The sequence below is a fragment of the Eptesicus fuscus genome, chromosome 8 (assembly GCF_027574615.1).
Source record: "Eptesicus fuscus isolate TK198812 chromosome 8, DD_ASM_mEF_20220401, whole genome shotgun sequence".
Lineage (NCBI taxonomy): Eukaryota > Metazoa > Chordata > Mammalia > Chiroptera > Vespertilionidae > Eptesicus > Eptesicus fuscus.
The window spans coordinates 21,337,572-21,361,830 of record NC_072480.1 but is presented as its reverse complement, the minus strand read 5'-3'; the positions used below and the strand labels follow the sequence as shown (position 1 = coordinate 21,361,830).

General features: G+C 39.9%; 1 protein-coding gene across 1 annotated transcript in view; it reads right to left on the bottom strand.

The window, feature by feature from the left end:
* The window catches only part of VWA8 (von Willebrand factor A domain containing 8), a 402,578-nt gene that overhangs the window by 338,599 nt on the left and 39,720 nt on the right, over positions 1–24,259 (bottom strand). The window contains exons 4-6 of the mRNA XM_054719826.1: positions 22,186–22,296; positions 15,178–15,345; positions 12,859–13,023 (exon numbers count right to left, since the gene is read on the bottom strand). Of these exons, the coding sequence (XP_054575801.1) occupies positions 12,859–13,023; positions 15,178–15,345; positions 22,186–22,296 (444 nt within the window). The remainder of the gene's footprint in view (positions 1–12,858; positions 13,024–15,177; positions 15,346–22,185; positions 22,297–24,259) is intronic.

The window sequence follows — 24,259 nt, the reverse complement described above, 5'->3', positions numbered from 1 at the left end:
GGAGTTTATCACTATGAAGCCAGCAATGAAAGAAATGCTCAAGGGATGGTTGTAAAAAGAAGAAATAGAAAGGGAAGAAGGAACACATGCATAAATAATAAAAATGGCTACAAACAACTACTTATCAATAATAACCTTAAACATAAATGGATTAAATGCTCCAATCAAAAGACATCAGGTGGCTGAATGGATAAGAAAACCTGACCCATGTACATGCTGTCTATAAGAGACCCATGTCAGAACAAGGGACTTACAAAACCTGAAAGTGAAGGTATGGAAAAATATTTTTCAGGCAAATGGAAATGAAAAAAAAAGTTGGGGTAGCAATACTTACATCTTACAAAATAGATGTGAAGGCCATAACAACAGATAAGGAAGGCCACTTCATAATACTAAAGGGAGCAATTCTACAAGAAGATATAACTCTGGTAAACATATATGCACCCAATACAGGAGCACCAAAATACATAATAAAAACTTCTAGAAGACATCAAAGGATAGATCAAAAGCAATATAACCATAGTAGGAGACTTTACTATCCCATTGACATCACTGAATAAATCCTCTAGACAAAAAAATTAGCAAAGAAACATCAATCCTAAAGGACTCACTAGATCATATGGACTTAATCGACATCTTTAGAACATTTCACCCCAAAGCTAAAGAATATACATTCTTCTCAAGCGCACATGGAACATTTTCAAAGATAGACCACATATTGGGAAATAGGCAAGTCTCTTCAAATTCAAGAAAACTGAAATCATATCAAGCATCTTCTCAGATTACAATGCCATAAAATTAGAAATCAACTACAATAAAAAAATTCAAATACTTGGAGGCTAAATAGCATGTTATTCAAACACTTGGAGGCTAAATAGCATGTTATTGTGTTACCAAAAAGATCAAAAAAGAAATAAAAACATCCTGGAAACAAATGACAATGAAAACGGCAATCCAAAATCTTTGGGACACAGTGAAAGCAGTCCAGATAGGAAAGTTTATAGTGCTACAGGCCTACATCAAAAAACAAGAAAAACTGTAGTAAATTATCTAACTCTACACCTTAAAGAATTAGAAAGAGAGCAACAAGAAAAGCCCACAGTGAGCAGTAGGAAGGAAATAATAAAGATCAGAGAAGAAATAAATGAAGTAGAGACCAAAAAAAAAAAACCAAAAAAACAAAAGATCAATGAAACCAAGTGCTGGTTCTTTGAAAGGATAAACAAAATTGATGAAACTCTATCCAGGCTCACCAAGAAGCAAAGAGAGAGGACCCAAATAAACAACCTCAGAAATGAAAGAGGCGAAATAACAGACCCCACAGAAATACAAAGGATTGTAAAAAAAAGTATACTATGAACCACTCTATTGCAACAAACTAAACAACCTAGAGGAAATGGACATATTCCTAGACAAATATGAACTTCCAGAACTCAATCAAGAAGAATCAAAAAATTTCAACAGGCTGATAACTAAGGAGGAAATTGAAGCAGTCATCAAAAAACTTACAGGAAACTAAAGCCCAGGGCCAGAAGGCTTCACAGGGCAGTTTCCTCAGACTATTCCAAAAAATTCAAGAGGAAGGGACACTTCCAAGCTCATTCTATGAAGCCAACATTACCCTAATCCCAAAACCAGATAAAGACACTACAAAGAAAGAGAATTACAGACCAATATCCCTGATGAACATAGATGCTAAAATCCTCAACAAAATTCTAACAAATCAGATCCAGCATTACCTTAGGAAGATCATACACCATGACTAAGAGGAATTTATTCCGGGGATGCAGGCTAGTACAATATCTGCAAATCAACAAACTTGATACATCACATAAACAAATTGAGAGACAAAAATCACAATCATATAAATTGATTCAGAAATGGCATCTGACAAAATCCAACAAACTTTCCAGATAAAAACTCACAGCAAAGTGGGACTAGAGGGATCATATCTCAACATAATAATAGCATTATATGACAAACCTACAGCCAACATCATGCTCAATGGGCAAAAACTAAAACCATTCCTCCTAAGAACAGAAACAAGACAGGAATGCCCACTTTCACTACTCCTGTTCGACATAGTACTAGAAATGCTAGCCATAGTGATCAGACAAGAACAAGAAATAAATGGCATCCAAATTGGAAAAGAAGAAGTAAAATTATTCACAGATGACAGGATATAGTACACAGAAAACCCTAAAGACTCCATCAAAAAACTACTAGAACTAATAAAATGATTTTGGCAATGTAGCAGGACACACAATTAACACCCAGAAATCTATGGCTTTTGTTCACCAATAATGAACTCACAGAAAGAGAAACTAAAAAAAAAAAAACCCATTTACCATTGCAATAAAAAAAATTAAGATACCTAGGAATAAGTTTAACCAAGGAGGTAAAGGACCTGTACTCGGAAAACTACAGGACGCTGAAAAAAGAGATAGAGGAAGACATAAACAAATGGAAGAATATACCATGTTCATGGATTGGTAGAATCAATATCATTAAAATGTCCATACTACCCAAAGCAAGCTATAAATTCAATGCAATCCCCATTAAAATACCAATGGCATATTTCACAGACCTAGAAAGAACTCTCCAAAAATTCATCTGGAATAAAAAAAGACCCCGAATAGCCACAGCAATCCTGAGAAAGAAGAACAAAGTTGGAGGGGTCTCAATACCAGATATCAAGCTGTATTACCAAGCCACGGTTTTCAAAACTGCCTGGTACTGGCACAAGAACAGACATATAGACCAATGGAACAGAACAGAGAACACAGAAATTGACCCAAGCCATTATGCTCAATTAATATTTAACAAAGGAAGCAAGAGCATACAATGGAGTCAAGACAGTCTCTTCAATAAATGGTGTTGGGAAAATTGGACAGATACATGCTAAAAAATGAAACTAGACCACCAACTTACACCATATACAAAAATAAACACAAAATGGCTAAAGGACTTAAACATAAGATGAGAAACCATAAAAATCTTAGAAGAATCCATAGGCAACAAAATATCAGATATATGTTGTAGCAATATCTTTACCCATACAGCTTTACCCATACAAAATATCAGATATGTTGTAGCAATATCTTTACCCATACAGCTCCTAAGACAATGTAAACTAAGTAGAAAATAAACAAATGGGACCACATCAAGATAAAAAGCAGCATCAAGAGAGAAACAGATGGAGACCGGCAAGAAGGTAGAGAGGGAGAGTGTATGAGAGAGTGAGAGAGTGATAGAGGAGTGTGTGGACATGTGTGGTGTGTGTGTGCGTGTGTGTGTGAGAGAGGTAGGGACAGTTAGATCCTGCAGGTCTTCCAAGGGGCTGCCAAACTGGGCAGTCTTAGATGGCGAAACCTCGCAGCCACTGCGAACACTCCAGGGCTGGCCAGTGAGGGTACAGGGACCACACCATCTTGAAAAACAGAACTGCTTGAGAGTAGGATCCTAGCCTCACCACCACCCAATCTGGTCTCAGACACAAATTGGGACCCTACAGCCACTAGGGACAAAGACCTGCGACCACAGCTGCAGACCCACAGACACCAAGAATTCAGACATCCCGGCCACAGCTATCTGTGAGTCACAGAGCTCATTCCACTCCCTACAGGCTCGCTGCAGTGCCATAGGAACTGCTGGACCAGTGCCATGCAAGCAGGCCTCCTGCCCACACAGGGCAGCTCCACTGCCTGAATTTGAGCCTGGGGGCGCAAACACTGGGAATCTGTTTCACGCAGCGCACAATCGTAGGACCAGACCCCGCGCCCACACAGCACAGCTCCACTGCCTGAATCTGAGCCTGGGCACGCAGACACTGGGAATCTGTTTCCCACAGAGCGCACTCCCGTGACCAGACCCCACGCCCACACAGGGCGGCTGTGATACCTGAATTTGAGCCTGGGTGCATGTACACTGGGAGGCTGTTTTACGCAGCACAGGAGTGGACCTCCTGCCAACACAGGGTGGCTGTGCAACCCAGTCCCCTAAGCAGACCAGGGACCCTGATTCTCTGCACAAGAGGCAGCACTGAGCACCAGTGACTTGACTCTGTTTCTCATCACACACGTCTGGGATACCTGATTCCCAGTGCACACACAATAAGAACCAGTGACTTCAATTGTAGGTGCATGCACACAAAGGGACCCTGATTCTAAGCGCAAGGCCACACCAAGCAACAGATTCCTATACTCGATTCTCGGCACAGGCACAGGGGGACTCTGACTCCTGGCATGTGCTAGGGGGCTCTGATTTTCCACATATGCCAGAGGGGTTTCTTTTTCAGTGTAGCACAGGTAGGGTCCCTGATTCTAGGTGCACACACGAGGCTGCACTGTGCACTGGTGACTCTGATCCTGGGTGAGCGTGGATCCCACCAACCCACGGCAGCCACACATCTTGGTGTCGGAGCTCTTCAGTGACACTCGGGTGGCATGAAGCTCCCATTGCACATGGCCCAGGCCTCTACAACTCGGCGTTTGAACCTTCTGGTGATAGTTAGAATGGAGAGACAATGAAACAATCCCCAGAGGAAAGAAAAAGAGGAATCACCAAGAAAGGGAATAAGTGAAAAGGAGGCATGCAACATGACAGAAAAAGAATTCAGAGTAATGGTTGTACAATTCATTCAACGGATGGATGAGAAAATCAACAACCTATGCAAGAATCAAGAAGAAATGAAAAGTGATATAGCTACAATCAAAAACACCATGGAAGGTTTCAACAGTAGATTAGAAGAAGCAGAGGACCGAATTAGTGAGTTAGAAGATAAGGTACAGAAACAAGCCCAATCTGAACAGCAACAGGAGAAAAAAATTAAAAAGCCGGAGGAGAGCCTAAGGGAGCTTTGGGACAACACAAAATGAAGTAACATATGTATAATAGGGCTGCCAGAAGGACAAGAAGAGCAGCAAGAATTAGAAAATCTATTTGAAGAAATAATGACAGAAAACTTCCCTGATATGGGGAAGAAAAAAGTTATACAAGTACAGAGAGTCCCAAGCAAGATGGATCACAAAAAACCCACACCAAGACACATCATTATTGTAATGGCAAATGTAACGACAAAGAGAGAATCTTAAAGGCTGCAAGAGAGAGACAGAGAGTTACCTACGAAGGATCCTCCATGAGATTATCAAATGATTTCTCAACAGAAACACTTCAAGCTAGAAGGGAATGGAAGGAGGTATACAAAGTGATGCAAAGCAAAGGACTGAGTCCAAGAATACTCTGTCCAGCAAGGCTATCAATCAGAATTGAAGGGGAAATCAAGAGCTTCGCAGACAAAAAAAAAGCTAAGGGAGTTTATCACTACTAAGCCAGCAATGCAATCAATGCTAAAGGGAATGCTGTAAAAAGGAGAAATAGAAAGGGATGAAAGAACACAGGCAGAAAGTACAGAAATGTCTACAAACAAGTACCTAGCAATAATAACATTAAATGTAAAAGGATTAAATGCTCCAATCAAAAGAAATCAAGTGACTGAATGGATTTAAAAAAAAAAAAAAGACCCATATATATGCTGTCTACAAGAGACCCACCTCAGAACAAGGGACTCACAAAGACTGAAAATGAAGGGATGGAAAAATATCTACCAAGCAAATGGAAATATAAAAAAGCTGGGGTAGCAATACTTATATCTGAAAAAATAGACCTCAAAGTGAAGACCATAACAAGAGACAAGAAAGGTCACTTCATAATTCTAAAGGGATCGATGCAACAAGAGGATATAACTCTGGTAAACATTTATGTACCCAATGCAGGAGCACCCAAATACATAAAAAAACTTCTGGAAGATATCAGGGGAGAGACTGACAGCAACACAATCATAATAGGAGACTATACTACCCCATTAACATCACGGGATAAATCCTCTAGACAAAAAATTAGGAAAGAAACATCAATCCTAAATAACTCACTAGATCAGATGGACTTAATCGACATCTTTAGAACATTCCACCCCAAAACTACAGAATATACATTCTTCTCAAGCGCACATGGGACAGTTTCAAAGATAGACAACATACTGGGACACAGGCAAAGTCTCTCCAAATTCAAGAAGATTGAAATCATATCAAGCATCTTCTCAGATCACAATGCCATAAAATTAGAAATCAACTATAGTAAAAATAATCACAAAAATTCAAACACTTGGAGGTTGAATAGTATACTATTAAACAATGAGTAGGTTACCAAAGAGATCAAAGAAGAAGTAAAAAAACATCCTGGAAACAAATAACAATGAAATCACACCAATCCAAAATCTTTGGGACACAATGAAAGCAACCCTAAGAGGGAAGTTCATAGCATTACAGGCCTAACTCAAAAACAAACAAACAAACAAAACAAACAAAACAAAACAAAAAAAAACAAGAAAAACTGGTAATAAACCATTTAACTCTGCAACTTAAAGAATTAGAAAGAGAGCAATAAGAAAAGCCCAGTGTGAGCAGAAGGAAGGAAATAATAAAGATCAGAGGAGAAATAAATGACATCGAGACTAAAAAAAAACAATACAAAAGATCAATGAAACCAATAGTTGGTTCTTTGAAAGGATAAACAAGATTGATGAACCTCTAGCCAGGCTCACCAAGAAGCCAAGAGAAAGAACCCCAATAAACAAAATCAGAAACGAAAGAGGTGAAGTAACAATAGACCCCACAGAAATACAAAGAATCAAAAAAATACTATGAGCAACTGTACTCCAACAAACTGATCAACCTAGAAGAAATGGACACATTCCTAGAAAAATACGACCTTCCAAAACTCAACCAGGAGGAATAAAAAAATCTGAATAGGCCAATAACTATGGAGGAAATTGAAGAAGTAATAAAAAAACTGCCAACTAACAAAAGCCCTGGACCAGATGGCTTCACAGGGGAGTTTTATCAAACATACAAAGAAGAAATAAAACCTATCTTCCTCAGACTATTCCAAAAATTTCAAGAGTAAGGAGCACTTCCAAGCTCTTTCTACGAAGCCAGCATAACCCTAATTCCAAAACCAGATAAAGACAATATAAAGGAAGAATATTACAGGTCAATATCCCTCATGAACATAGGTGCCAAAATCCTCAACAAAATTCTACCAAATTGAATCCATCATTACATCAGAAAGATCATACATCATGACCAAGTGGGATTTATTCTGGGGATGCAAGGATAAACAAGTCAATATCCACAAGTTAATAAATGTGATACACCACATAATATCTGCAAGTCAATAAATGTGATACACCACATAAACAAACTGAGAGATAAAACCCATATAATCATATCCATTGATGCAGAAAAAGCATTTGACAAAATCCAACACCCTTTCTTGATAAAAACCCTCAGCAAGGTGGGAATATAAGGTTCATACCTCAACATAATAAAAGCCATATATGACAAACCCATAGCCAACATCATACTCAATAGGCAAAAACTAAAACCATTTCCCCTAAGAACAGGAACAAGACAGGGATGCCCACTCTCACCATTCCTGTTCGACATAGTACTGGAAGTACTAGCCATTGCGATCAGACAAGAAGAAGAAATAAAAGGCATCCAAATTGGAAAAGAAGAAGTAAAACTGTCCTTATTTGCAGATGACGTGATATTGTACATAGAAAACCCCAAAGACTCCATCCAAAAACTACTAGACTTAATAAATGAATTCAGCAATGTACCAGGATACAAAATTAACACCCAGAAGTCTATGGCATTTCTATACACCAATAATGAACTCGCAGAAAGAGAAATCTAGAAAGCAATCCCATTTACCATTGCAACAAAAAAATTAAGAAACCTAGGAATAAACTTAACCAAGCAGACAAAGGACCTGTACTCAGAAAATTTCAGGATGCTAAAAAAAGAGATAGAGGAAGACATGAACAGATGGAAGAATATACCATGTTTATAGATTGGTAGAATCAACATCATTAAAATGTCCATACTCCCCAAAGCAATCTATAAATTCAATGCAATCCCCATTAAAATACCAATGGCATACTTCAAAGACCTAGAACAAATTCTACAAAAATTTATCTGGAATAAAAGAAGACCCCGAATAGCTGCAGCAATCTTGAGAAAGAACAATGTTGGAGGAATCACAATACCAGATATCAAGCTATACTACAAAGCCACTGTTCTCAAAACTGCCTGGTACTGGCACAAGAACAGACATATAGACCAATGGGACAGAACAGAGAACCCAGAAATCGACATAAGCCAGTAAGCTCAATTTATATTATCAAAGGAGGCAAGAGCATACAATGGACAGTCTCTTCAATCAATGGTGCTGGGAAAACTGGACAGATACTTGCAAAAAAATGAAACTAGATCACCAACGTACACCATACACAAAAATAAAATCAAAATAGATAAATGACTTAAATGTAAGATGGGAAAGCAAAAAAATCTTAGAAGACTCCATAGGCAGCAAAATAGCAGACACTTGTCGTATCAATATCTTCACCAGTACAGCTCCTAGGCCAATGGAAACTAAAGAGAAAATAAACAAATGGGACTACATCAAAAGAAAAACCTTCTGCACAGCAAAAGAAACCAACAACAAAGCAACAAGAAAGCCCACTGAATGGGAGAACATATTTGCCAATGTTATCTCCGATAAGCATTTAATCTCCAACATTTACAGGGAACTCATACAACTTAACAAAAGGAAGATAAACACCCCAATCAAAAAATGGGCAAAGGACCTAAATAGACACTTTTCGAAAGAGGACATTCAGAAAGCTGAGAGACATATGAAAACATGCTCAAAGTCACTAATCATCCAAGAGATGCAAATAAAAACAACAATGAGGTACCATCTCACACCTGTCAGAATGGCTATCATCAAAAATCAACAAACGACAAGTGCTGGAGAGGATGCGGAGAAAAAGGAACCCTCGTGCACTGCTGGTGGGAATGCAGACTGGTGCAGTCACTTTGGAAAACAGTATGGAGTTTCCTCAAAAAATTAAAAATGGAACTGCCAATTGACCCATTAATACCACTTCTAGGAATATATCCCCAAAATTCAGAAACACCAATCAGAAAGGATATATGCACCCCTATGTTCATAGCAACACAATTTACAATAGCTAAGATTTGGAAACAGCCTAAATGCTCATCAGCAGATGAATGGATTAAAAAACAGTGATAAGACAGAAGGAAGGCCAAGAGACATATGAAAACATACTCAAAGTCACTAATCATCAGAGAGATGCAAATCAAAACAACAGTGCGGTACCATCTCACACCTGTCAGAATGGCTATTATCAACAAGTCAACAAATGACAAGTGCTGGCAAGGAGGCGGAGAAAAAGGAACCCTCCCGCACTGCTGGTGGTACTGCAGACTGGTGCAGCCACTGTGGAGAACAGTATGGAGTTTCCTCAAAAAATTAAAAATGGAACTCCCATTTGACCCAGTGATCGCACTTCTAGGAATATATCCCAAGAAACTAGAAACACGAATCAGAAAGGATATATGCACCCATATGTTCATAGCAGCACAATTTACCATAGCTAAGATTTGGAAACAGCCTAAGTGCCCATCAGAAGATGAGTGGATTAAAAAACTGTGGTACATCTACACAATGGAATACTACGCTGCGGTAAAAAAGGAGTTCTTACCATTTGCAACAACATGGATGGAGATGGAGAGCATTATGCTAAGTGAAATAAGCCAGGCAGAGAAAGATAAATATCACAGGATCTCACTCATTTATGGAATATAATGAACAACATAAACATATAATGAACAACATAAACATAAATATAATGAACAACATAAACTGATGAATAAAAACAGATCCAGAGACAGAGAAACATCAATCAGAACATCAAACCTCAGGGAAAGTAGGGGACAGTTGGGGTAAAGGGGAGATATCAACCATAGGACTTATATGCATGCATATAAGCCTAATCAATGGACACAGACAAAAGGGGGGTGGGGGCATGAATGGGAGGTAGGGGGTAATGGGGGAATATGGACACATATGTAATACCTTAATCAATAAAGAAATAAAAAACATAAAAATAAATAAAAATAAAAAACAGTGATACATCTACACAATGGAATACTACGCTGCTGTAAAAAAGAAGGAATTCTTGCCATTTGCAACATCATGGATGGAGCTGGAGAGCATTATGCTAAGCGAAATAAGCCAGTCAGTGAAAGAAAAATACCACATGATCTCACTCTTTTATGGATAATAAAGAACATTATAAACTGATGAACAAAAATAGATACAGAGGCAGGGAAGTATCAAACAGACTGTCAAACTACAGTGGGACAGCTGGGGAGGGTTGAAGGGGAGAAGTAAGAGATCAACCGAAGGACTTGTATGCATGCATATAAGCATAACCAATAGACACAAGTCACTGGGCGGGGGGAGGTGAGGGCATGTTCTGGTGGGTAGGGGAGGCCAGGGGAAGGTCAATGGCGAAAAAAAGAAGACATATGTAATACTATTTGTAATACTTTAAACAATAAAATAAAATTTTTTAAAAAAGCGGCATCAAAATAAAAAGCTTCTGCACAGCAGAAGAAACTATCAACAAAACAACAAGAAAGCCCACTGCATGAGAGAACATATTTGCCAATGTTATCTCCAATAAGGGTCTAATCTCCAAAACGTATAGGGAACTCATACATCTTAACAAAAGGAAGATAAACAACCCAATAAAAAAATGGGCCAAGGACCTAAATAGACACTTTTAGAAAGTGGACATACAGTAGGCCAAGAGACATAAGAAAACACTAGTGGCCCGGTGCACAAAATTTGTGCACGGGGTGGGGGGGGAATGTCCCTCAGCCCGGCCTGCACCCTCTCCAGTCTGGGACTCCTCAGGGGACGTCCAACTGCCGGTTTAGGCACGATCTCTATGGGATTGGGCCTAAATCGGCAGTCGGACATCCCTCTCGCAATCGGGGACCACTGGCTCCTAACTGCTCACCTGCCTGTGTGCCTGATCTCCCCTAACCACTCTGCCTGCTGGCCTGCTCGTCCCAAACTCCCCCCCCCCACCAGCCTTCTCATCCCCAACTGCCCCCCTTGGCCACCTGATCACCCCAAACGGCCTCCCTTCCAGACTGCTCATTTCCAACTTCCCCCCAAGCCGGCCTGATAGCCAACTGCCCCCCCCCGCCAGCCTGCTCGCCCCAAACAGCCCCCCCTATCAGCCTGATCGCCGCCAACTGCCCCTCTTGCTGGTCTGATCGCCCCTAACTGCCCCCCCACTGGCCTGCTTGCCTCCAACTGTCCCCCCTTCTGGCCTGATCGCTCCCAACTGCCCCCCCCCACCAGCCTGCTCACTCCCAGCTGCCACCCCTGCCAGCCTGTTCACCCCCAACTGCCCCTCCCTGCTGGCCTGCTCACCCCCAACTGCCCCCCCCACCGTCCTTCTCGGCCCCAACTGCCCCCCCTGCCAACCTGATCATCCCAAACTCCCCCCCCCCGCCAGCCTGCTTGCCCCCAACTGCCCCCTCTGCCAGCCTGATCGCCCCCAACTGCCCCCCACTGCTGGCCTGCTTGCCCCCAACTGCCCCCCCCCCGCTGGCCTGCTTGCCCTCAACTGCATCCCCTGCTGGCCTGCTTGCCCCCAACTGCCCGCCCCTCCTGGCCTGATCACCCCTAACCGCCTCTGCCTCGGCCCCGCCACCATGGCTTTGTTCAGAAGGACGTCCAGGATGGTCTCCCAGTCTAATTAGCATATTACCCTTTTATTAGTATAGATGCTCAAAGTCACTAATCATTCGAGAGATGCAAATCAAAACAACAATGGTACCATCTCACACCTGTCAGAATGGCTATCATCAACAAATCAACAAACGACAAGTGCTGGCGAGGATGTAGAGAGAAAGGAACCCTCCTGCACTGCTGGTAGGAATGGATACTAATGTAGCCACTGTGGAAGACAGTATGGAGTTTCCTCAAAAAATTAAAAATGGAACTCCCATTCGACCCAGTAATCCCACTTCTAGGAATATATCCCAAGAGATCAGAAACACTAATCTCTTGGGATATATTCAGAAAGAATATATGCACCCCTATGTTCATAACAGCACAATTTATCATAGCTAAGATTTGGAAACAGCCTAAGTGCCCATCAGCAGATGAGTGGCTTAAAAAACTGTGGTACATCTACACAATGGAATACTCCGCTGCTGTAAAAAAGAAAGAAGTCTTACCATTCACAATAGCCTGGATGGATATAGAGAGCATTATGCTAAGCAAAATAAGCCAGTTGGAGAAAGATAAATATCACATGATCTCATCATTTGTGGAATATAATGAACAATACATACTGATGAGCAAAAAGAGACCCAGAGACAGAGAAGCATCAAACAGACTGTCAAACCTCAGAGGGAAGGTGTGTGTGTGTGTGTGTGTGTGTGTGTGTGTGTGTGTGTGTGTGTAGCGGGGGGGGGGGGGGGTAAGAGATCAACCAAAGGACTTGTATGGATACATATAAGCATATCCAATGGCCACAGACACTAGGGGGATGAGGGCATATGCTGGGGGGTGGGATTGGCCAGGGAGGAGTCAATGGGGGGAAAAGGAGGCATATGTAATACTTTAAACAATAAAGAATTTAAAAAAATAATAATGGGGGGAAAATCAATGGAAAAAATATCCTTGGGTGAGGATTAACAACAACAAAAATCTTGTTAGAAAAATGATACCACAATAATTTTTCTTCCTCATTTTCAGAGATTTTCTTCACCGTATATCTTTTTTCCTTACAATTAGCTATTGAGAAGGACATCTACAAACATAGTAACATTTTCATAGCAATTGAATTTATTATGAATAGAAAAACTGTTTAAAAAATAAATTATTCTTGTTCATACTTACCTTGAAGGGTAGATAATAAATATCTCTGGCTTGAAATCGAGAACGGAGAGGGGGGTCTAATGGATTCCCAGAGTACCTAGGCACTGGCAAGCCCAAAGCAATCACTCGGAAATTTTCACTAACTCGAACAATCTTCCACGCATCCAGTTCTGCTTTGGTATGATCCTTAAAGAGTATGAGATCAAACATTACATCATAACTAATACAGATTACAACTGCACAAGCTTCTAGGCTAAGAAATTTGGGCCCTGACTGCTGCGTAACCTATCGGAGAACACTCTCAAAGTCAAACTGCCAAGGAAGGAAGCAAAGTGAAAGGAGGATCAGGATGCCAGGGAAGGCTCTCAATACGAAGACTGGTGCTAAAAGGAGAGGCAGTGAACATATCGAGGAACAAAGGAGATGGGGGTCAGTTTCTAAGTCCAATGCAGTAACACAGAGTAACAGAGTTACGAGGGTAAGGACAATGTACTGGCTCAGACCAGAGGATGTAAAAAGGTAATCCCAGAGTGCAGACTGCGGGCAGAGCAGAGCCTGCCCATGGGCCTTAAGCAGAGAATTATGTCTCTGGGTGTATTTCTACCAAGGTATAATAATAGTAATAACAAACATGTATTGAAAACTTACTACATGGTAAGCACTTCCCATGAATTTTTCTCATTTAACTTTCACCAGGATCTAAACAGTCATTTAATTCCTTTTTATGAGTGAACCAACTGCTGTTCAGAGGAGTTATGTAACTTTCCCCTGATCCTGCAACTAGTATATGGTGGAGTTGAGAGACTGGAAACAGTACAGGTTTTAGATTTCTAAATCCTGGCTCTGGCGCACCCTCTGAGCCTCAGCTTTCTCACCTAAAAAGTGGGAATAATATCACCAACATTATTATGGCTTTATGAAAATTAAATGTGATTATATATGTAAAAGAAACTGGTCCATAGCAGGCACCTATTAAATGCCATTCCTTACATCTGCCTGACTTTATCAATGGCTCTTCACTGTGCTCAGCTGTAGAATCCACGGAGCTTACAAAGTTGATATGAATGTGGCCCACATGACAGTGTGGCAAGCCTTGGATGGCGGCTGCCCAGCCACCCAGGGTCACCCAAGGCTCAGTTAACCAGGACTGGCCGAGGCTTGTGCTGCCGACAGTGGCAGCAGCAGAGGTGTGATGGGGCATCGCCTTCCCCTGATTGCCGGGTCGCCTCCCGCCCCTGAGGGCTCCCAGACTGTGAAAGGGGGCAGGCCAGGCTGAGGGACCCCGCCTCCAGTGCATGAATTTTCATGCACCGGGCCTCTAGTATATATATATATAAAAGCCTAAGCGACTGGCCAACTGGTAGCTATTATGCACCCTGACCACCAGGGGGCAGATGCTCAACGCAGAAGCAGAAATCACAGGCATGGAAACATGGAACAGATTGATGAATCTCAGAGGGAAAGGGGGGACGGGGAGAGGACGGGAAGAGATTAACCAAAGATCTTATATGCATACTAGAGATCCAGTGCATGGATTCGTGCACCAGTGGGGTCCCTCGGCCTGGCCTGTGGGGATCGGGCCAAAACCAGCTCTCTGACATCCCGAAGGGTCCCCTATTGCGAGAGGGCACAGGCCAGGCCGAGGGACCCCACTGGTGCATGAATCCATGCACTGAGCCTCTAGTATAATGTAATATTTGAGCAAAGACTTGAAGTAAGCCAGACAGATATGTGGGAGAAAACCATTCCAGAAGAGTCAAGTGCTTGTGCAAAGCAACTATAAGGTAGGAGAATGCCTATCTGACATGTTTAAGGTATAGTAAAGGGAATTCTAGCAGGGCCAGGGTATCTTTTAAATACCTACTAATTTCTGTCAATATCTACTGGACTTTGCACTTCCTGAGGCCAAGAACTGAACTTTTTTCAGCTTTGTATTCCCACCACTGTCTAGAAGCCATTAGGCTTTTAGTAAATAGTTGTTGAGAGATGGAAAAAAGGAAGACAGGAAAGGAGAAGGAAAGGGAAGAAGAATTAAAAGGAGAAAGAAAGAGAGAGGGTAAGGAAAGAAAGAAGGAAAGGAGGGGAGAAGGGAGGAAGAGAAAAAGAAAGTTATTAGATTGGCAAGATAAAGTAAAAATCTTGGATGTTTTCTAAAATGGCCAGCAAATATTAGAAGAGTCTTGTAAAACTGCAAACTCATGACCTGGCTTAAGCAATTTGCCACAGATGTGGGCCCCCTGAACATATGTCCTCATTCTGATACAGTTGTGTCTTACACAACAATGGCACGACCCACAATTCAGCAGCTAAGACAGAGCAGCTGAATTTTTCTTTTCTTACCTTGAGAAGTTTGTCATAACGCTCTGCAGACATTAGGAAGCGTCCATCTTCAAGCTGCATCTCCCTATTTTCCAGCAAGTTGTTCAAAACAGGCAAAACATTCCTCTCCGCCTTTTCCAAGCCTTCCAAAACGAGAGTTCTGCCTTCTGTGGCTGCACGAACTGCACACTATTTCCAAGAAACAAAAGCCACATGAAAATATAGAAGGTAGCAGAGCATGGCCACATTTGCTTGTAATGTAAATTATACCTGTGGTTCTTATAGGGACTGGAAATCAGGAAAGCTGGGTTCCAGTTCTTGATTTTGCTTTATCTGCCTAAATGACCTTAGGCAAGTGATTTTTGTCTCTTTAGGCCTGTTTCCTCCATTTGTAAAATGAAGAGATTAAAAAAAACAATCAGGGGTCCTCAAACTTTTTAAACAGAGGGCCAGTTCACTGTCCCTCAGACAGGTGGAGGGCCGGACTATAGTTTAAAAAAAAAACTATGAACAAATTCCTATGCACACTGCACAGGAAAAAAAACAAAATGGCAAAAACACCCGCATGTGGCCCGTGGGCCGTAGTTTGAGGACACCTGCTCTAAGGTTCCTTTCAGTTGTAACACTTCAGATAACACCCAATGAAATAGAAAACTCACAGCTCTCTTTGAATTGGTAACATCACTAAACAAGGAAACCGAGTCCTTAACTAGAGAAGGGAAATGAAGATACAATCTGTCCTATCCACCCCACAAGCTTCTTGGGAGGATCAAATAAGCAAGGTGAGAACACATGGAGACTGTAAGGTTTTAAACACGAGTCACGTTAAAATGAATTCCGGTTTATTCTAATGTTCAATGCTGCCAACATTACAAACTTACCAAAAATTTCTAGTGAAATCTTTTTTAAAAAGAAGGGAGCAGTGCACAGATATTTTATGTGATTATTTCTCAAAGCAGAAGTTAGATCAACCAGCTGAAACCGGTTTGGTTCAGTGGATAGAGCGTCGGCCTGCAGACTGAAAGGTCCCAGGTTCGATTCCGGTCAAGGGCATGTACCTTGGTTGCGGGCATATCCCCAGTAGGGGATGTGCAGGAGGCAGCTGATCGATGTTTCTAACTCTCTATCCCCTCTCCCTTCCTCTCTGTAAAAAATCAATGAAATATATTTTTTTTAAAAAAAAAGAAATTAGATCAACCATAAGGATCCTTTCCTGCCCTTCCAACTACAGAACTTCCAGAGACCTAGTTTTCGCAGAGAAATCAGAAAAAAACACAGCAAGATCCTTCTGGACAAACCATCTCATACAACAGGTTTAACAACCCAACACGTGGACACAAAGCATTTCAAGATAAAAGCAGCTGCATGACCTAAAATCCAAAACTGTCTAAGCTCCTGTCCTAGATTTGCTTCTGATTTGATAAAAGACCTTAGGCAAACAATTATGCTGGAGGTCTGTGTCCTCATTTCCTAAATGAGAATATCCTCAAGGGGTAGTGTACACTATGAATCAAAGCAGTAGTGGGAAAAATGTTAAAGCTGTCAAACCCATTAAAATATACATTATTATTAATATAGACATGATTTTGTCCCTAAAGAAAAGGGCACTGACTCTGAGCACACACACAAAGCTCATTTGGGTCCTGAAGGAACTGGCAAAAAGTAGACAACAGGTTGGACTTCTAGCACAAATAGTGCCAAGACTTAGGCCCGAGTGCTGAGTCTGGACAGTAGCACAGTAGCATGTTTGAATGACTCCACTAGGCTAATGGCACCCGAAAGTATAAAACCCTTAACCATTTCAAAATCAGACCTCAAGGCCAAAGGAGAGGTGCTAGATGAGCTATCTTTATTGGGACGGGCTTCCCAGTTAGAGCCAGTCACTTGATCTAGGAATAGCTTGACACACCAAGTTGCATTTCCTGAAGGTGAAGAGCAAGATGCAGTCAGTGGTGCCTTCAAGATGGGCAGCAAGGCCAGCAGTCCACAACCCAGGTCAAAGGCCAGTCCCGCCCCTCCTTCCCAGGCTGCAGTGCTCAGTGCTAGTGCCTCCTTGCTGGTGAGAAATGAAAGTGTCCAGTTGGAAGCATCACATGACAATGCACCTGCTGTAGACCACAGCAGTTTGCATGATGAACTTGGTATGCAGGCCTTACGTAATCTCGGTGATAGAAACTTTAAGGCAGCAGATAATGGGTAACAGTGATTGCAATTCTTTCTTGAGATAGCATTTTTTATAGGATTTGCCCTTTGTTTAAGAAACATTTGACGTTTGTTTTTCCCTTTTCTGTTTCAATGGTTATTCTATATTTTCTTTTGAGCATGTCTATTATTAATAGGTAGTTAAAAGGATTAATAAATGCTCACGTGAATGGTTTGGGCAGTTCTGTTATTCCTTGGCATTGTTTGTACCACATTGGAAAATGTTGATTAAAAAATTATTTTGATTAATCCTTAATTTCTTTGAATTCTCTGAATGTGCTACATGAAAAGCAAAATTGCTTACTAATCGTCTGTTACTACAGAATCTTTCTTTTAGTTATTGTATTTTTCACTTACATGTTCATCACCTGACTTTGAGGACTTTATGGCTCTATACTAATATCAAATAATAATTTCATAAAGTTTTTTGTGTTAATACATTTATAAATATAAGTTATTAAATAGTTAATTCTCAGAGGGCTTGTATAGTCTAAAGCCTTAATAATGAATATCCACTCAAATACCAGTTTCGTGCCTTAATGACAGTATTTTATAATACTTTGATTTTTATTTCTCTGTACAATTTCTCTTTCTTGTGCTCAGAATGCAGATTAATAACAATTTAAATAAATATAATGAAATTCTTATTAAAAAGTACACATTTGAAAAGAAAAAAATATATATATATAGACATGATTTAATGATAATAAGATTCCAAAGAGCTTCAAATTACTCAAAGAAGCTACAAGTATAATATATTCAGGAAGCCAAAGAAAAAATTTTTAAATTTTACATTTCAAGTTTTTTATTTTAAAATATTAAAATATCAATGACTTAGGTTAGTCACTTTACCTCTCTGGGTCTCCATTTCTTTTTAAAGGTACTCTATGGTACATATCTCATTGATTATGGTGAAGATTAAATAAGATAACCTGTGGCACACAGTAAGCCTTTTAAAAAGGATTGGCTGTTATTATTATGAATACTATTATCCTTGTAGTCACTGTCATCATTATCATCATTTTTTCAGGGAAGTAGCATAATATGGTAGAAAAGAGCTAAACTCTAAAACTGGACAAATTCCACCTCTGCTATTTATCAGTTGTATGGCCATGGCCCTCTAAGGCTCTGTTACTTCACCTATAAACTGAGGAAGTCACCTCCTTCCTAAGGATGTTTTGAGAATTAAATGCACCTACCACAGCAGAGGTCTCCTCAATAGAAGTTATGTTTATGTCCCTTGATTTTTTAAAATGAATTATAGAAATCTGCCAAACAGTTAACATTATATGAGTAGAAAAGAATTGGCCTGTGCAAGATGGCAACATGGTAAGGAGCCAAGGCCTGAGTTACTAACACAGAGGCCACAGTAAACACAGACAGATTTTCTCCAGTTGTGCAAGTGACAATTAGAAACTATTAGACAATGTGGCTGCAAAGGGTCTGATGCAAGTACCAGAATTCAGCCACTCTAAAGAGCCTGCTTCTGAAGGAGATGCTTTCCAAATTCCATGTACTTAATTTATGAATGAACTTCTGAAAGACTACTTTGTAGTTTTCACAGTGGTTACATGTGGAAAGTGGCTTCAGCATTCATAAATGAGATCAAGTTTATAATATAAACTTTTCTCCTACTTGCTAAAATAAGTAAAAGAAATTTAGACAAGATAAATATATTTTCTGATCAATAACACAATTATTCAATTTATTATAAAGAATTGCTTTTGAGGAACTGTAATATTTAAACAGTGCCTTTAAAAAGTGAATCCTTATTTTTTTTCTATTAGAAAGAGAGAATCAAGAATAATCCAAAACAGAGTACACAGTAATATCAGATAATTATTTCAAGTGCATCGTGATACTTACTATTAACTATGTATGTTGTAGATCATGGAAATTCACAGTATTGTGTCAACCAAATTAACAAGATACAAATGTGAAAAGTGTTCCTAGCTAAAAAAGTTGAAGAAAATCATTTGAACTTCCCATCCTGGCTTTCTACTCCCAAAATTAACTTAAGAATAAAGAGTGTTTCCTCACAGTTAGACATAAACCTAAATGTTGTTTATTTGTAGCTTAGCTAATTTGTATTGATTTATATTTGAGTAATCCAAGCAATTGTATATTGACTTAAAGTCCTCCTCTCTTTAGAGTCACATGGCAATAAACAGAATAAATAACTATAATGGCAGTAAATAAAGTAAGAAAAAATGAGGACAATAATCAATTTTTAAAAGATTAGAATATTGATTTGGGCTTTTTCAGGTTATTTTCTCTTCTGAGGCAAATAAAAATCTCTCATTTCTCCATTGTGTCATAATATCAGCCATAAATTTTCATATTTCTGGTTCTTAACCAATTCTTCCAATTCTTCAATGTAAAATCTGCTTACCAAAGTAATTACATTAAAATATTTAAATTAACTTCATATCAACAAGTAGATAAGTTATAGCAAATATTTACATAGATAAACATGGTGTACATTTCAACCTTGTTTTATATTCTGTAAATTATCAGTACCACTCTCCTTTCCTTATCCACTCAATTCATCGACATCTTATAGAAGCAATAGTCAATAAACATAAAAATATTCAACCTAGCTAAAACCGGTTTGGCTCAGTGGATAGAGCGTCGGCCTGCGGACTCAAGGGTCCCAGGTTCGATTCCGGTCAAGGGCATGTACCTTGGTTGCGGGCACATCCCCAGTAGGGGGTGTGCAAGAGGCAGCTGACGGATGATTCTCTCTCATCGGTGTTTCTAACTCTCTATCCCTCTCTCTTCCTCTCTGTAAAAGAATCAATAAAATATATTTTTTTTAAAAAATATTCAACCTGGTTAGTAATTTTTAATACAAATTAAAGCCTATCAATTTGGCAAAGTACATACATGGAAATACTTAGTACTAACATTTTTCCTTTTGTAATTAATAGTAATCTATGCAACATGTGAATATTCTGGTCTCAAAAATTTTTTTCACTCAGTTTTTTACAATTATACTTTTTTAAATTATAGAGTAATTGTGTGCTCATGTGATAGCTTCAAATTTAAAGAACCATGAAAGTTCCTTTCTCACCCCACCCCAGATGTCCAATCACCTTTCCACAGAGGTGAGCTCTGTTAGCTGATTCTTGTGTTTCCTTCTGGAAGTTTCCAAGGTATACACAAGCGCTTATAGATTTACCAGAGGCCCTGTACATGAATTCATGCACAGGGGGGAGGAGGAACTGCGGGAGGTTGGCTGCCAGCCCCGAGGAGGGAGCTGGCCCTCGGTCCCCCTGGGAAAGGGGCCACGTCTGCCACCATCCACCCCCAGTTCCCCGTCCCAGCCTGGGCCCGAAGGCCCTGGCAGGGTCAGGAGAGGAGGTGACAGTCACCGGGCCGGGCGTTCTATTGGGCGTGGAAGGAACAGACGCCAGACCCAGGCACCACCATCGGCGCCCCACCACTGCATGGTTCCCTGCCTCCCTCCCTCCTCCTTCCCTCGCCGCCGCGCTGTCACCGCAGCAGGCGGGCGACCCCTGGGGAAGGGAGAGCATGGGAGCTAGACAAACCTTTGTGTCAAGGGCTGACTTTCAATAGATCGCTACATACGAAACCCCGACCCAGAAACAGGTCTCTACAAATGGCTTAGCACCAGGGGCCGATGGGGGCCGGCCGGCCAAGTGGAGGGGCCACAGGAGGTTGGCTGTGGGAGAGCACTGACCACCAGGGAGCAGCTCCTGCGTTGAGCATCTGCCCCCTGTGGTCAGTGCACGTCATAGTGACTGGTCAACAGGTGGTTCTGGTCGTTCCGGTCGTTTGGTCATAACGGTCACTTAGGCTTTTATATATATAGATTTTTTTCACTTTTATCACAAATGGGATCATATTATATACACTATCTTGCAACTTAATTTTTTTTTCATTCACATACTGGTCTTCTTTTCTATCACCACAAAGAGATTCATCTCATTCTTCTTAACTCACTTACCACTTTTTATTTACCTCCTAAATGTACATCATTATAATTTCATTTATATGATATCAAACAATACCATAATAAACATCCTTGTATATATAACTTTGCATGCTTGTGTGAATAACAATTAAAAGAAAAATTGCTAGAAACATAACTGCTGGGTCAAAATGTATTCTTTACCTAGATATTGATTGCTAAATTTTCTTTCAAATTGTATAAATTTATGACCTCATCAACAGCAATGCTCTTTCCTCAGCCCTTTTTCCTCATCAGCAATGGACATTAACAAATTCTTTAATCTTTGCCTATCTGAGAGATGGAAGAAAAATAGCAGCTCACTATTGTTTTAATTTTTATTTTTATAAATAAAATGGTCAAGCATCTTGTCACAAATGTGTTGAACATTTAAAATATTTTCTCTATGAATTGCACATTTAAAAACTCTGTCCTTTTTTCTCTAGGTATTTTAACAAAGAACAATATTTAATATTTGAAGCAATAATTTGAAGAAATGTATAACAAGCTTCATTATAATATTAATAAAATATTATTTTAGTTGGTAATCTGTACCTAAGAACCCCCCTCCCCAAAAAAAGTAGAAAGTAATTGAAAATTAAGAAAATGGCAAATGATCTTTAGCCAACATTTTAGAACCATTAATTTTATCTGTGGTTTCTTATTTAGTACCAAACCAAAAAGGCATTTCCAAGAACAGAAACTAAAAAATATCGAACTCAAATCTGTCTAGAGAGAATACAGTACAGCTATCTTTCACTACTACATGAGCTACCACTCTCTTTCTACTTTAAAAATCAATTCGGTATAGACCTGGAGTAAACAGTCATGTGTTAAGCGTGATCAGAACTTGCCTGATCGATGTAAAAGGCAGTGCCTGCACGGATCTCTCGACGCTGTTTGAGATCGGTTTCTGTGGTGTCCCTTGACAAGGCAATGTATTCGACTTCCCGTTTGGTCAGCTCCTGCAGAGCAGAGAGTGAAATTGTTCCAAAATAAAATCAAATTTCCAACATATGCTTTGAAGCTGACAATGCCACCGCCCTAGAGAAGTGTATTTAAAGGTAATTCTGGATTAAAACCTTTTGAGTCTCAGCTTTGAGAAAAATGCAATAAATTGAGCATTAATCAAAACATGTAGAGTTCTACTTTTACTGCACCCCATAATTTACCACTTATTATTTACTATTTAAACAATAATAATCAAAATTAGATCTTATAAAACTTAATGTCTCCTATAGAATTCTTTTTAAATGTCATGAGTAATAATTTGGCTACTTGGTTCTCCCAATGATAGCCATTTCTGCAAGTAATGTTCATCTTCTTTTTAAGGGTGATTTAAATTAATTAATTCCATGAGCCAATGTTTACCAATTGTATACAATATGTTAAGTATTTTACCATGTGTGAAAATAAGATATATACCAACAGTCAGAAGAGAGAGATACATACACAGCTATTCAGAAAGGAAAAAAAAGAGAAAAAAAGGATGAAAAGGAGAGGGAGAAAAGGAAGAGGAGGTAGAGGAGGAAGAGGGAAAAGGAATTATTTTACCCCCCAAAAAAATCCCATATGATTTGAAAGGGAAACCATCTAGAATCCATTTCTTTTAGAATAATTTATCCATTTCTAAAGTTATTTTGCCCTACATGTAGTATCTATGAACAAAATTTTTTTAACATTATCCTTGATTTTACATTGAATTGAAAACAATGACATTCTCCAATTAAATAAGGCATACAAGATGTTTTTACTAAAAAGGGAAAACTAATTTATTGGAGAATAAAGAAAAAAGTTGAATGAGCATGCTATTAATGGTCCTTAATCACAAGCTCATTCAACTTATTTCTTTACATAGTACTCCAGTAAATTACTTTATATTCCAGAAAAGGGATTTTTCTCTCCACCTTATCTCCATGTGATGGTGATAAAAATAAATTATTGTTTTTAATTTGTTTTCTTGAAATGTGCCAGTTGCAATGTGCCCATAAATTTAACCCTTTGCACTCGCTTGCTTTTTTCTCGATTCCTTTATTCTACTCGGGATTTAATTTTTTAAATACCCCAGATTTTACAAAGCATGGCAGTAGAATAAAAAACTGGAGTTTCTTTTCATACAAACTTATTTATTTGGATTTTTTTTATATTTCAAATTATTGATACATTCCAAGAGTATAAAAAGAGCTGCTACCGATGCTAACCGTGTCGAGTCACACTCGACATCCGAGTGCAAAAGGTTAAGTATACATGGAAAGAAAGAAAATTTTTTAAATAGAGAAAACACACATCATAACAGTGATTTTTAAAAATAAGAATGAATTGCTTATGAGCACACAATGTGCAAGTAAAGTAGCAAGTTTTCTTTTTAGCAGAGACCCACTTCTTGTTTATGAAACCCTGTCATTCACATTGCTTGACAAAGTGATGCATGCCTTTTATCACTAAGCTAGAGGCCTGGTGCACGGATTTGTACACTGGTGGGGTCCCTCGGTCAGGCCTGCAGGGATCGGGCCAAAATGGGCTCTCTGACATCCCCTGAGGGGTCCAGGACTACAAGAGGGCAGTTCTCCGGTGACGCATCCCAGAATCAGCGCCCTCCTCTCTGGTTCCGGGTGAGTCTCCTGAGAACCACAGCTGCTAAGTCATGGCAGCTCAGGAGCTCCTGCGTTGAGCGTCTGCCCCCTGGTGGTCAGTGCATGTTATAGCTACCGGTTGGATGGTCTAATGGTTGGCCGGTTGCTTAGTCTTTTATATATATAGATTGTACCACCGTAATAGCCTGAACTGCCACATCAAGGACAGCAGTCTTGACAGCTTCCTAAGACTCTGCATCAGCCAAAATGAGCACACAGTCTCCCAGCTGCTGCTGCACAGAAGCAGTTTGAGCGAGCTCAGAAACAGCGCCCGAGCAGCAGGCAGAGGAGGCGG